The sequence below is a fragment of the Scyliorhinus torazame genome, chromosome 22, assembly GCF_047496885.1.
Source record: "Scyliorhinus torazame isolate Kashiwa2021f chromosome 22, sScyTor2.1, whole genome shotgun sequence".
Lineage (NCBI taxonomy): Eukaryota > Metazoa > Chordata > Chondrichthyes > Carcharhiniformes > Scyliorhinidae > Scyliorhinus > Scyliorhinus torazame.
Genome location: NC_092728.1, coordinates 85,062,979 through 85,077,301, shown reverse-complemented (window position 1 = coordinate 85,077,301; position 14,323 = coordinate 85,062,979). Strand labels below are relative to the sequence as shown.

The window sequence follows — 14,323 nt, the reverse complement described above, 5'->3', positions numbered from 1 at the left end:
AGCTGCTGGTATGCGGACTTCTGATCTACCGTGGAGAACACCCGGTAGTGTGCAATCTGATTCACCATGCCCGCTATCCGGGGGAGGGGGTACGCATCGAGGTGCGTATACCGGTTTATGGTTTGGCTGTAATCTACAAACATCCGGTTCTTTTCCCCGGTCCTGACGACCACCACCTGGGCTTTCCAGGGGCTGTTACTGACCTCAATGATCCCTTCCCGCAAGAGACGCTGGACCTCGGACCTGATAAAAGTCCTGTCCTGTATGCTATACCGCCTGCTTCTGGTGGCGACGGGTTTACAGTCGGCGGTGAGATTCGTGAATAACGGGGGAGGGTCGACCTTCAGGGTCGCGAGGCTACAAACGGTGAGGGGGGTAGGGGCCCGCCAAACTTTAGGGTCAGGCTCCTGAGGTTGCACTGGAAGTCCAGTCCCAACAGAAGAGGAGCGCAGAGATCAGGGAGTACATAGAGTTTAAAGTTTGCGTATTTGACGCCCTGTATCGCGAGGTTCGCGACAGTGTGCCCCCAGATCTGCACTGAGTGCGATCCGGAAGCGAGGGAGATTGTTTGAAATGCGGGGGAGATTTAGAGAGAACAGTACCTTACCATGTCTGGATGTACGAAGCTCCCAGTGCTCCCAGAGTCAAACAGGCAGGGCGTTTCGAGCCCAGTGACCCGGATGGTCATCATGGAGTTCCTGAGGTGCTTTAGGCGTGACTGATCGAGGGTGACCGCGCCGAGTTGCGGATAGCCGGCGTGGTCAGAGGTGGTGGTCCCAAGATGGCTGCCCCCATAGGTCGCACGTGTCGGGCGGCGTTGAAGATGACGGGCAAGATGGCGGACCCCGTCGGTCGCACGTGTCGGACGGCGATGAAGATGACGGGCAAGATGGCGGACCCCGTCGGTCGCACGTGTCGGACGGCGATGAAGATGGCGGCCAGGATGGCGGCCCCCGTGAGTCGCACGTGTTGTGTAGAGTCAAAGATGACTTCCCCCACGGACAACACGAGGTGGATGAAACGTCCGAAGCGGGCGTAGCCGGCAGGCACGCAGCCACGCTGCGCGGTCTGCGGGCCTGTGAGTCTGAGAGTCGGGCCTGTGATTTGGAGGACTTGGACCTGGCCAGGCAAGCTTTGGCAAAGTGTCCTTTCTTGCCGCAGTCGCTACAGTTCGTGTTCCGAACCGGGCAACGCTGCCTGGGGTGCTGGTTCTGGCCGCAAAAGTGCGGGGCAGCCCCCCGGGTTGGGCGGGCAGCTGCGCGGCACAGGCCTGGGGTACTCTCTGGTCGGGTGTCCACAAGGGAGTCGCGTGGTCGGAGGGGAAAGTTTTGAGGCTCTGAAATGCTACTTCTAGGGAGGTGGCTAGTTTTACCGTCTCGTCTCGGTCGAGGGCGCCCTTCTCGAGCAGGCGCTGTCTGACGTTATTGGACCGGACTCCAGCCACGTAGGCGTCCCGGGTGGCGAGTTCCATGTGTTGCGAGACTGTGACGGCCTTGTAGTTGCAGCTTCGCGCGAGGATTTTCAGGTCGCGTAGGTACTCCTCCAGTGATTCCCCGGGGCTTTGGCGGCAAGTGGTGAGGAGATGCCGTGCGAACACTTTGTTCACCGGCCTCACGTATTGCCGCTTCAGGATCGCGAGCGCGTCTGCGTATGTGGTCGCTTCCTCGATTTGCACGAAGATTCGATAGCTCACCCGGGCATGGAGGAGGCTCAGTTTCTGTTCGTCGGTGACGGAGGGCGAGGAGGGGGCGGCGAGGTAAGCCTCGAAACATCGGAGCTAGTGCGAAAAAACCCCTTTGGTTTCCGCAGCCTGTGGGTCGAGTTCCAGTCGGTCAGGTTTGAAGGTGTTTTTGAAAACTCACCACTATTCTTAGAATTCCCCCTGTACCAAAAAGGGCCGACATTCTAAATGGTGAACAGGGATTTTCACTCCCCGACTCCGATGCAAGCTTCAGTGGGTGCTATTCAGGTCAAACTATGTTTTCAAGTTATCCCCTGGTATAACCCATACCTTCACCGAAGATTTCATCTACTTACCACTTAGTAGCATCGATCCTGGGTCCCGCATTGCTAGGTAAGTAAAGTAGACTTATAACCACTGTTTCAGGTTAAAACTTTTAAGTTATTTTATTATTATATATTTTTTTCTCTTTTAAAAAGATGCAATCATTGTCTTTACAGAAAGGTAAAAAGATCTTGCTTCTGGATCCTTCTGGTTGGTTGAAGGGACCTTCAGGCCCAACTTGACAATCAATCTTCTTTAAAGTCTGGTCTTCTTTAGATGTATCAGCTATTTTAGCTCGGCTGCTCTGCCCTGTCCATTTCCCATGGCCGAGCTGATTGTGATCTGAGTCTAGCTGCTTGTTCCTTCTCTGCTTCTCTCTCTCTCCCTCTGAGCTCTGCTTTTGGATCTGGATCTGAATCTTTCCTGCCCTGGTCTCGAGGTTTATATTTGCTTTCTAACAATTAAGTTTTTTTGATGTTATTTTCTTTGATTGTAAAAAGTACCTTTTGATCTAAACCTTTTAATCCAACTAAGTATACATTTTGACATGACTTCATCTCATAGATCTGATTACATTGTTTCCTTTGTGATGTTCAAAATGCTTTGGTTTCAAGAGGTGTTACTTTTAATTCCTGTCATTTCTAAGTTTTATTTTCCAATTGTGTCCTCAGCTCAATTTTGACTTTGATTTTGGCTTTGAATTATGTTTCTCGTAGACTGATAAACCTGGTATTAGCAAATTTTCACACCTAGAACCTCATCCATTCTTTTCCAGATCCTTACTAAGGTAGTTACTTTCAATGAAGCCATTGTTTTTGGCTTCATTCAAAATCCTGTTTGTCTTGTTTGCTAAGCCTGCTTGACCAAGGATATTTGCATTTTACAATCCTTCCCTGACAGCTCCTGTTAACTCTTTGTGGGATCTTTCACTGAATCCTATCATGTTTCTCTCAGACCAGATATTGCCAGACTTCCATGTTTCAAATGACACATCTTTCCATATTATCAATTACAAAGGCTACTTCCATTGCGATGTTGTAGTTGTTTAAATTGATGCGACCATCAATTCACGCGAGACAGAGAGTTGAAGTGAACAGTGGCTTTAATCAACTAGAACAGTGCCTGCCTGCGACTGCTCTGAGAGCCGACTACAGGGCAGCTCTCTATATACCTCCCCTCAAGGGGGTGGAGCCATGGGCGGAGCCCACAAGGGCACCAACATGATACAAGCGGTGTAATACAATACAATGGTCCATAGGTGGAGCCCACAAGGGCAACAACATAGCACAATGCAATACAGTGGTGAATGGTTGCCATAATATGTTCACCACAAAGGAATTGCGAGATTCTAGGCTGTTGAAGATGCAACCAGAGAGTGCAGAGCTCTTGGAAGGTTGTAATGGTATGCAACATTGTAACAGTATTACCCCAAAGGATTTTATTACAAACTAGAAATGGAGATTTGCAAGTCTATTTGTCTGAGTTAATAGAGGCACAACCTAATTTAACGTGGTCATCATAATCCAATAGTAAACACCCAGCATTTTGATAAAGGCTTGCTCTCTGCACAGGCCCCACATTGTCAGGATTCTAAACCCTTATTCAATTTATCGCGAACTGGCCATTACTCCAAACAAGAAAAGAACGAAAATATAATTACTTTGGATATCATAGATCTCAGAAGTGGTTGCAAATCAACATGGAACAACATTCATTGATTTCAGTGAGGGGCAAAAGGTAGCAGTGGGGAGACTCTCATACCAGATAATGGAGGTGATTTTGAGGCATCCCTCTCCGCCCACGTAAGAATCGATAAAAACGCGATTCTCTCCGGTGTTATTGGAATTGGTGATTTTAGACTCCCCAGGGTCTTCACTGCTCAGGGGGCACCAGAGAGGACATGGTGGACACAGATAGGTTCAACTCGGGCCCCGGGTCGCTCAGTCTCCAGGGTGTCGCTAGCAGGCCTTACTTTCCATTCATTTTGGGGTGCCCCTTGCTTTATGGGGGTCTGGAGGCTGGCATCCCGGCATCGCTTCCTGTGTCTTCCATGTTGGACTTGTGCCCAAATCATCGCTGAGGGAGTGCCCGTCCTTCATGAGAGCCGGAAAGTGGGTGGGAAGAGGTGAATACAGGGGGCCAGCACTTTGGGAAACTTGAGAGGACAGAGTGGGGGTCTCAGGAATGGGTTGCAATCCTACCTCATGAGGATTGAAGACCTTCTCACTTGGATAAGCACAACTGAACTGTGAGTAGAACCCCACCCTCAGGCAGCACTGAGGACCAAGGGGTTAAGCTCTATTTACTTCAATGGCACTTGCCTTGGACGTTTTTCTGTCATGAATTAGTGTGTAGGGTTATGCAATGGAAGTTGAGGGCGCCCTTTAGGATTGTACCTGATGTGCTAATTGCAGGCTTCACACTATTCACTCCATCTACACCTCCCGCTGCCTGGGGAAAGCGGGCAGCATAATCAAAGATCCCTCCCACCCGGCTTACTCACTCTTCCAACTTCTTCCGTCGGGCAGGAGATACAGAAGTCTGAGAACACGCACGAACAGACTCAAAAACAGCTTCTTCCCCACTGTCACCGGACTCCTAAATGACCCTCTTATGGACTGACTTCATTAACATTACAGCCTGCATGCTTCATCCGATGCCAGTGCTTGTGTAGTTACATTGTATATGTTGTGTTGCCCTATTATGTATTTTCTTTTATTCCCTTTTCTCCTCATGTACTTAATGATCTGTTGAGCTGCTCGCAGAAAAATATTTTTCACTGTACCTCGGTACACGTGACAATAAACAAATCCAATCCAATTATCAGTTGCCATAACAGGCAGTCATCAATCTGAGATGCTACTTCACAGTTCACAGACAAGTCAATTGTGCCAGTGTGTTATGGGCCAGGGTTTAGAGAACCCCAAAGTATATCATGGAGTTCACCTGACCCACAATAGATTGTGGTATGGCGAGCACACGGCCCACTCTACAGGCGTGGTACAGCAGAAATGGAAAAGTATTTTTTAATGCAAAACAATGTTTATTCCATGAACTCAAGTTAACCTTTTTAAAACATACAGTGAACATCTTAGCAACCATCAATTCAAATACAACCCCCAAAGAATACAACACTAAGTAATCCTTAATAACTTCCCAAACAACATCCAGAAGACAAAAGAAACACCTTTTAACAGAAGCACATAAGGTTTGCATTCACTACTGAGAACATTTATAATTCTGAATTCAACAAATGATCAAGAGATAGTCTTTTCATGGCAGAGAGAACAGCAGTACACCTGCTTTGTCTGGCTTCAGCTCCAACACTGAAACAAAACCAAAAAAACACAGACACACCCAATAATTTCTCAAAGTGAAACTAGAAAGCAGAGCCAGAACTCAGCCCTGCAACTCTGACATCACTGTAGTAACATGAGTAAGCAGACATTTCTTAAAGTGACATTCTCATGACACCTCCCCCCAAGAAAAAAATAAACCATCAACTTCAAGATGGTTTCATTTTTCACCTTCTCACTAGCCTTTAAGAAATGCACACAATAAATATACTTTATTGTTTCAAAAAACAACACACGCAAACAGGTATAATAATATAGTTCATTTTATTTTGTTCGTCTTCCTCCAACTGAAATCCTTCTCGATTGACAGTCTCATTGAACAAAAAGGTCTCTGCACGATCCGTCCATTTCTCTACGCCTCGGCATGTCTCTTTAAAGTCAGATACTTTAGTTCAATCTGATCACAGAGTCCCTTGTAATTCTCCAACACATGAGCATTGGTTATCACAGCTTTCAGGCAGTCAAATGCCTGTTGAAACTCCGCTGTCCATTGAAATTTTTGACATTTCTTCAGCAAGTCCATCAGTGGAGCAATCACGCTACAAAACCTTTGCACAAATGTTCGATCAAATCTACTCATGTCAAGAAACCGCATTATTTCCCTTCGTCGTGAGGGTATTGAAAACTCCTCAATAACTGTTGGTTTCACATCCCGTGTGACCATTCGACCCTGTCCGATTGTATGGCCAAGGTAAGTGACCTGGGCTTTTCCAAATTCACTTTTGGCTAGGTTTATCATCAAACCCGCCTCCTGAAGCCGATCAAATAACTCCATCAGATGTTTCAAATGTTCTGTCCATGTCTGGCTGAGATCGTCGATGTATACCGCACAATTGGATAATCCTGAAATGACTTTGTTAGTTAACCGTTGAAATGTGGCTGGGGTGTTTTTCATGCCAAATGGCATAACTTTGAATTGGTATATAACCATCTGGAGTCACAAAAGCTGAAATCTCCTTCGCCCTTTTGGATAAAGGTAAATAAATCCAGTTTGGAAATAAAAGCTGATTGTCCCACTTTCTCAACGCAATCCACCAAACGTGGGATAGGATAAGAGTCCATTCTTGTAACTGTATTAACCTTTCTATAGTCCACACACAACCATTGGGTACCGTCTGGTTTAGGTACCATCACTATGGGTGAGCTCCATTGACTGCATTCCACTTAAATAATCGTGACAATAAGCCCTCAATATTCTTCAATGTCTGATGCCACCTTTCTAACACTCCCTACGATTCTGGGTGGTAAGCAGTTGATTTAAATTGTTTTATTCCTAAGCTATCCATAACTTCTTTGACTAACCTTGAGGTAAAATTTGATCCTTGATCCAATTGTATTTCTGTGGTAGTCCATATCTAGTAAAGAATTTAAGTAACTCCTCCACAATCTTTTTAGCTGTACTACTACATACTGGAATGGCCTCTGGAAGCCTAGTAGACACATCCATTATCGTCAAAAGATATTGATTCCCACTCTTCATTTTAGGAAGCGGTCCTACACAATCAATTAGGACCCTTGTAAAAGGTTCCTCACATGCTGGAATGGGTATTAAGGGCGCTGGTTTTATCAACACTGAGGTCTCCTTATCACTTGACATGTGTGACATGATTGACAAAATTTTACTACATCTTTATGTAGTCCAGGCCAATAAAAATGTTTCTGGATTTTAGCTTGAGTTTTCCTTATTCCCAAATGACCTCCCACTGGTACTTCATGTGCAACTCGCGACACCTCTTTTCTATACCCTACCAACAACACTACTTGATGAACTTCTGCCCACTTTTCATCCGCCTGAAGATGTAAAGGTCTCCATTTCCTCATCAAGACATCACTTTTACGGTAATAACATCTGGTATACACTCAGATTCCTCTTCCGTATATGCTTTCTGATACATCCGTTTTATTTCTATATCCTTTTGTTGTAACTCCGCCAATTTTCCTGAACTAAAAATATCCACCTCATCCTCCACCTGTTCTTGTTCTTTTTCAACCATCTGATCAAAAATCGTTTCTGATAATTGCACTTCCACTTCATCTTTACTCTTTGATTTCTCCTCATGTCTGATCCTGTGACTTTGCGACCTTGTTACTACACAATCCGGAAAAATCTCAGGATATTCGTCCTTCAACATTTTAGTTGTCTGATTTTCCACTGGCTTATCAACCACAATAGGCATCACTCCCACCTGCGATCCAGCTATATCATTACCCAAGGTAAACTGTATTCCTGGACAAGATAGTTTCTCTATTACTCCTACTACCACTTCACCACTCTTCACTGGACTTTCCAACCTTACCTTATATAATTGAACACCGCTACTCTCACCCTGAATTCCACATATTACCACCTTTTCTGGCAACATTCTTCCCAAACTACATAACTCCTCATCTCTTACCATTAAATATTGACTAGCTCCCGTATCTCTTAAAATTGTGACTTCTTTACCTGCTCCTCCTGATACACATGAGTAAACTTTACCCACACAAGTAAATTCTTTAAAGACATCTGGTACCTTCTTATCAATCACCTCTTGATCAGGCTGTACGATCTTTTGCACCTTATTTGCTTCACTTGGGCTTTCCTTTACCACTTTAACAAACCCCACTGTCTTATCCTGTTTAACCACATCAGCCTTCCCAGTGCTTTTCTTCAACCACCAACATGGTGACTTTACATGGCCTAGTTTATTACAGTGAAAACATTTGAAACTTTTCATTTCTTTTCCACCCGCCTGGATTTATTTTTTAATCTGAGGTACACTCTCTTTATTGTCTCCCATCAGATCACCTTTACCTTTACCACTTGAGTATTTCTCATATCCCCAATTTCTATCCCTCACAGGCTGAAACTGATGTCGGAAACCAAGCTTATGAGCTAATTCATAATCATCTGCCATTTCTGCTGCTAATCTCGCAGTTTTAACCCTTTGCTCTTCCACATGAGTTCTCACTACATAAGGAATTGAATTTTTAAACTCCTCCAAAAGTATAATTTTTCTGAGAGCTTCATACGTTTGGTCTATTTTCAAAGCCCTTATCCACCTATGAAAATTACTCTGTTTGATCCTTTCAAACTCAATGTAGGTTTGACCAAATTCTTTCCTTAAATTTCTGAACCTTTGTCTGCAGGCTTCAGGCACTAGTTCATATGCACCTAAGATGGATTTTTTTCACCTCCTCATACGTCCCAGATAACTCCTCCGGTAGTGATGCAAACACTTCACTAGCCCTACCTATCAGCTTTGTTTGAATCAGTAATACCCACATGTCCTGTGGCCATTTCATTTGTTTACCGACCTTCTCAAATGAAAGGAAAAAGGCTTCCACCTTCTTCTCGTCAAACCGTGGCAATGCTTGGACATATTTAAATAGATCCCCACCAAGCCTTTGACTTTGATGCTCTTTCTCACTATCCTCATCACTATCATCCAACTGTACGTTTTCCTTTACGTCCGCCAATTAAAAACATTTTTTTTTTAGGATTTTAAGTTCATTTTATTGTACTTATTTCCATAGACATTTAGGCGTCAGCAATTGTAACTTCCACTTCTACACCAGGCTCGATACTAATGGAGGTGATCTGTTTCACAATTTCAGATGGACTGTGTAAATCAATCAGACGCTTGTGGATCCTCATTTGGAAGCGATCCCAGGTTTTGGAACCTTCACCACAAGGAGTCTTTCTTGTTGTGATAGGCAGAGTCTTGGTGGGAATGCAAACAGGTCTCTTGACCTTCAGACTCTTCTCTTTGGCACCACGAATAAGATCAGCACAAACCTTCTCAAGTGATTTTACATTCCGGCTGGTCAAGGTAATTCTAATTTGCTGAATTGCGATCTGCTGTTCCACAGGTGCTTTGCCAGGATCTTTAAATGAATGAAATGAAATGAATGAAATGAAATGAAATGAAAATCGCTTATTGTCACAAGTAGGCTTCAATGAAGTTACTGTGAAACGCCCCTAGTCGCCACATTCCAGCGCCTGTTCGGGGAGGCTGTTACGGGAATGCCATGGTAACTTCCTGACCGACTTATCCGTCGACTTCTTCGCTTGGGACTCTGAAAGAGAACGAACAGCGGTGAGCCAGGAGCGCACGGAGCCTGCCAACCTGCACTCGGGCCGCAGTCACGGCTGGAAGAGCTACGTCCGCCAATTTTAACTGACTGTCATGTTTCATGGCCATTTTCTGAAGTTCAAACTCTCTCTTTATCTTTTTCCCTGATCTGTATCTCCCTTTCTTTCTTTTTGTTCTGCTAGAGCTAATCTTTCTTTTCTCCTTTCTTCTTTCTCCTTTTCTTTTTCCTCTCCCTCCCTTTCGTATTCAAGCTGTTTTAATTCTTTCTCCTGTCCCATATGTTTAAATTGTAATTAATTTTGCCATTTCCAATGAGTCAAACTGTATCTCAGGCAACTTTAAATGCTTAACCACCACCATAATTACCTCATCTTTTCGCATTTTGTCAGGTAATGTTAACTGTAATGTTTTTGCCAAATCTAACAGTCTCTTTTTAGTCTCTGTCCGTAAGGAACTGCGTGTGACTGTCTCCACCCCCAAAAACTTCAGAGTCTCTGAAGGAGTCATTGTCCACAACACACTCCCCACTAAACTAGAATACCACTCCTGAAAAGCAACCACAATATGCTCACCCCACACTGTCTTTAAGTTCACTAAGCCAATCCAATAGATAGACTTTTATCCCTCTCGAGCCCCCAATTTGTTATGGGCCAGAGTTTAGAGAACCCCAAAGTGTATCATGGAGTTCACCTGACCCACAACTTTTAATAGATTGTGGTATGGGGAGCACACAGCCCACTCGACAGGTGTGGTATAGTAGAAATGGGAAAGTATTTTTTAAAGCAAAACAATGTTTATTCCATGAACTCAAGTTAACCTTTTTAAAACATACAGTGAATATCTTAGCATCTAGCCCCGAATGAAACACCTGCCCCACCCATCCTTTGTGAAGTCTAACCAGGTCTGTCAGATTCAGATGCGTCTCCTGAAGCATAACCACATCTGCCTTAAGTTTCTTTAGGTGTGCGAGTACCCGTGCCCTCTTAATCGGCCCGTTCAGCCCTCTCACATTCCACGTGATCAACCGGGATGGAGGGCTCTTTACCCCCCCCCCCCTTGACGACTAGCCATTTCCTTTTTCAATCCAGCTCCTCACCCGGTTCCCACGTAGCTGTATCCCCCCCAGGCAGCGCCCCCCCGCCCCGACCCCCCCCTCCCATACCAGCTCCCCCTTCTCCCCAGCAGCAGCAACCCAGTTAACCCCCCCCCGCTAGATCCCAAGCTAGCGTAATTGGACCCCCCATGTTGCTCCCAGAAGTCAGCAAACTCTGGCCGACCTCGGCTTCCCCCCGTGACCTCGGCTCACACTGTGCGAGGCCCCCCTCCTTCCTGCTTCCCTGTTCCCGCCATGATTACCCCTTTTGGCCCCGCCCCCAATGGCCAGCGCCCACAGCTCCTCATCCTCCCTCACCCCCTCCCCCACGACATGGGGAAGAGAGAGAAGTTACAGGGTCGCAGGTTTAACAATCTGGGAAGTCCTCTCTTCCCCCTTTTCCCCCCTTCATCCCACAAATTCACCCACCCCACTTTTGTCCCAAACGTTCTTTTTCTGGCCCGCTCACTCCAGCTTCTCCTCGACAATAAATGTCCACGCCTCGTCTGCCGTTTCGAAATAGTGGTGTTTCCCTCGATGTGTGACCCACAGTCTCGCCGGCTGCAACATTCCGAATTTGACCTTCCTTTTATGCAACACCGCCTTGGCCCGATTAAAGCTTGCCCTTCTTCTCGCCACCTCCGCACTCCAATCTTGATACACGCGGATCACCGCATTCTCCCACCTACTGTTCCGAGTTTTCTTGGCCCATCTGAGGACCATCTCTCTGTCCTTATATCGGAGAAATCTCACAACTATTGCTCGAGGAATTTCTCCAGCCCACGGTCTTCGCGCCATAACCCGATAGGCACCCTCCACCTCCAGCGGACCCGTCGGGGCCTCCGATCCCATTAACGAGTGCAGCATCGTGCTCACATATGCCCCGACGTCCGCCCCTTCTGCACCTTCGGGAAGACGAAGAATCCTTAGGTTCTTCCTCCTCGCATTGTTCTCCAGCACCTCCAGCCTTTCCACACATCTTTTGTGTTGTGCCTCATGGATCTCCGTTTTCACCACCAGGCCCTGTATGTCGTCCTCATTTTCAGCAGCCTTTGCCTTCATGACCCGAAGCTCCTGTTCCTGGGTCTTTTGCTCCTCCTTTAGCCCCTCAATCGCTTGTAATATCGGGGCCAACAGCTCCTTCTTCATCTCCTTTTTGAGTTCATCTATGCAACGCCGCAGGAACTCTTGTTGGTCAGGGCCCCATATTAAACTGCCTCCTTCCGACGCCATCTTGCTTTATGCCTGCCTTCCTGGCCGCTGTTCTTGAGGATCCACCGCAATCCGGCTACTTTCCTCTCTTTTTTCCATCCGTGTCCAGGGGGGATTCCCTTCTGGATTACCGCACAGTGTTATTTGCCGTTAAAATTGCCGATGGGGCTCCTATTAAGAGCCCAAACGTCCGTTCCACCGGGAGCTGCCGAAACGTGCGACTTAGCTGGTCATCGCCGCACCCGGAAGTCCCAGTGAATATCTTAGCAACTATCAATTCAAGTACAACCCCCAAAGAATACAACACTAAGTAATCCTTAATAACTTCCCAAACAACATCCAGAAGACCAAAGGAACACCTTTTAACAGAAGCACATTAGGTTTGCATTCACTACTGAGAACATTTATAATTCTGAATTCACCAAATTATCAAGAGATAGTCTTTTCATGGCAGAGAGAACAGCAGTACGCCTGCTTTGTCTGGCTTCAGCTCCAACACTGAAAAAAACAAAACCCCAAAAAACACAAATGCACCCAAGCTTTTCTCAAAGTGAAACTAAAAAGCAGAACCAGAGCTCAGCTCCACCCACACTCTGACATCACTGCAGTAACATGAGCAGACAGACATTTCTTAAAGTGACATTCTCTTGACAAGTGAAATATGCTGAGCATAAGTTCAAAGCCACTGATTAGAGTCCCAAGCGTTGCCCAGTGCGGAGAATGGTGAGGAGGGAGGAGGACCTCCTCATAAACCTGCTCCTGGGCCTGGTCAAACTTGCCATAAACAGGACCACGTCATGGATGTCACCCACACCCTCCACCAGTGCAGATACTCGCACCTCGGTGGGATTAATTAGTAGGCAGGCTTCTGGGTCACTCATTGGTGAGCACCTCACAGCTGATAATCGACAGCAGGCACTCGGAGGAATGTCAGAGCCCAGGATTCTGCTGAGCTACTGGACAATGACCTGTCCAGGATTGTCCCGAGCTGGTGGAACTGCAAAGGCAGAATCACGAGAATCAGGAAGTGATGACAGTGTCTCTCCTTGGACTGCAAGTCCGACTGGAGGAGTTCAATTGCCTTCTGACCAAGGAGATAGTGCCATCAATGCAATGCAATGAGGCCAACACTGCGAGAGTGATATCTGCAATGGAGAACTTGGCGCAGGACGTGCACGCTATGGAATTAAACATTGGACGCCTCTACTCGCCACGCATGAATACACACTTCGACACCGCCCGGGTACGCAGATTGCCCATGCCAAACACTCAGTCATCTACTGTTGCCCATAAGTGCCCCATCCCCACCCGTGGCAGATGAAGTGGTTGGAACTCTGAACTTTATGGATACCATGCCGGTGATTGTTACTCAGGTGCGCGCATGGACACAGCAGCATCGGGACTGGCAAAACCTTGCCTCGTGTTTTTGAGTGGAGAAATGCAGACGATTCTTCCTGTAGCCCTCCGGCCTTTTGCCCAGAAGTTCTCGGAACTCAGCATGGAGGAAGGTGTCATATTGTGGGGAGTTGTAATCCCGCCACAGGATCAGGAGTCCCTACCCAGTGGGCCCTGAGTGCCTCTAAGATGAAGATGTTGGCCAGTCGTTACATCTGATGGTCCGGCATTAATGGGGACATTGAGAGGGTCATGCACAGGTGCTCGGTGTCCCAGCAGCATCAGAAGCTCCTGCCGGCGATCTCCTTTCATCCATGGGAATGGTCGGGACGCCTGTGCTGCAACTACATGTGGACTTCACACTGACCAGCCCCTAGTCATTATAATGAAAAGTAGGAAGATAAGAACAATGGACATGTGCTGTACACACTTTAGCTTGGAGAGGTGTTCCTTGGACGGGCTGAGATTCTTGCTCTCCCTTGCAAATGCTAGCTTGAATCTCATAGACTCAAGAGTAGTCATTTCTACCGCAACAGGGGTCTGGGGAGAAGGGATTCTAAGTGAAAGGGGTGGTGGCGGTGTTGGGGAGAGAGGATTCTAAGTGTGTTTGTCTGGGGAGGGAATTGAGTAGAGGTGTGTGATTGCATTTGCGTGTTGGGTAACAGCAAGGAGTATCTGGGAGTAGCATGTGCTGAGTAGTATGTGGTGATATGCATCACTGTAAATACACAAGGGATTAATGTGAACACACTACACCTAGCTAGACACCAGAGGGAGCACTAGAGACAAATGACACACAGACATTCAATCAATAGGTCAGTAAGATAGGACACGACCAATGGGCAGTCACAACACACCCAGACGTGACACTACCACAGGGGGCATTACACCAACGCATATATAAGGACACAGCATACATGTTCAGTCTCTTTCCAGTGCAGACACTTAGTGAGTATAGACAGGGTTGATTGAAACACATCACATCCATCACGTGGATTGTAGCAGACTGGTTAATTAGTCTGAGTAGCTATAACAGGATTAACAAGAGAGTTGAATCCAAGTAGGAAAATCGTTAACAGTTTAATAAATGTGTTAAAGCTATCTCCAAGTCTGAACCTTCCTTTGTCAGAGTGCACATCAAGGAAGCAGCTTATGCTATGACAAGAGCATAACAAAACATGGTACC

General features: G+C 46.4%; 1 protein-coding gene across 1 annotated transcript; it reads right to left on the bottom strand.

Moving 5' to 3' along the window:
• Positions 1-8,829: 8,829 nt before the first annotated feature.
• LOC140398858 (small ribosomal subunit protein uS10-like) lies at positions 8,830-13,449 on the bottom strand. Its single transcript, XM_072487799.1, has 2 exons — positions 13,351-13,449; positions 8,830-9,322 (listed from the first exon to the last, which is right to left on the bottom strand). The coding sequence occupies exons 1-2, from the start codon at positions 13,447-13,449 to the stop codon at positions 8,882-8,884; spliced, it is 540 nt and encodes a 179-aa protein (XP_072343900.1). The 3' UTR covers positions 8,830-8,881.
• Positions 13,450-14,323: the final 874 nt, after the last annotated feature.

What these genes read in the sequence shown, in the direction of transcription:
- LOC140398858 (XM_072487799.1), bottom strand. Translation starts at nt 13,449, where the DNA reads ATGAAAGGAGATCGCCGGCAGGAGCTTCTGATGCTGCTGGGACACCGA. An exon ending in TTAATGCCGGACCATCAGAT is followed by an intron (nt 9,323 to 13,350) that starts GTAACGACTGGC and finishes TGTGGCGACTAG; the next exon opens with GGGCGTTTCACAGTAACTTC.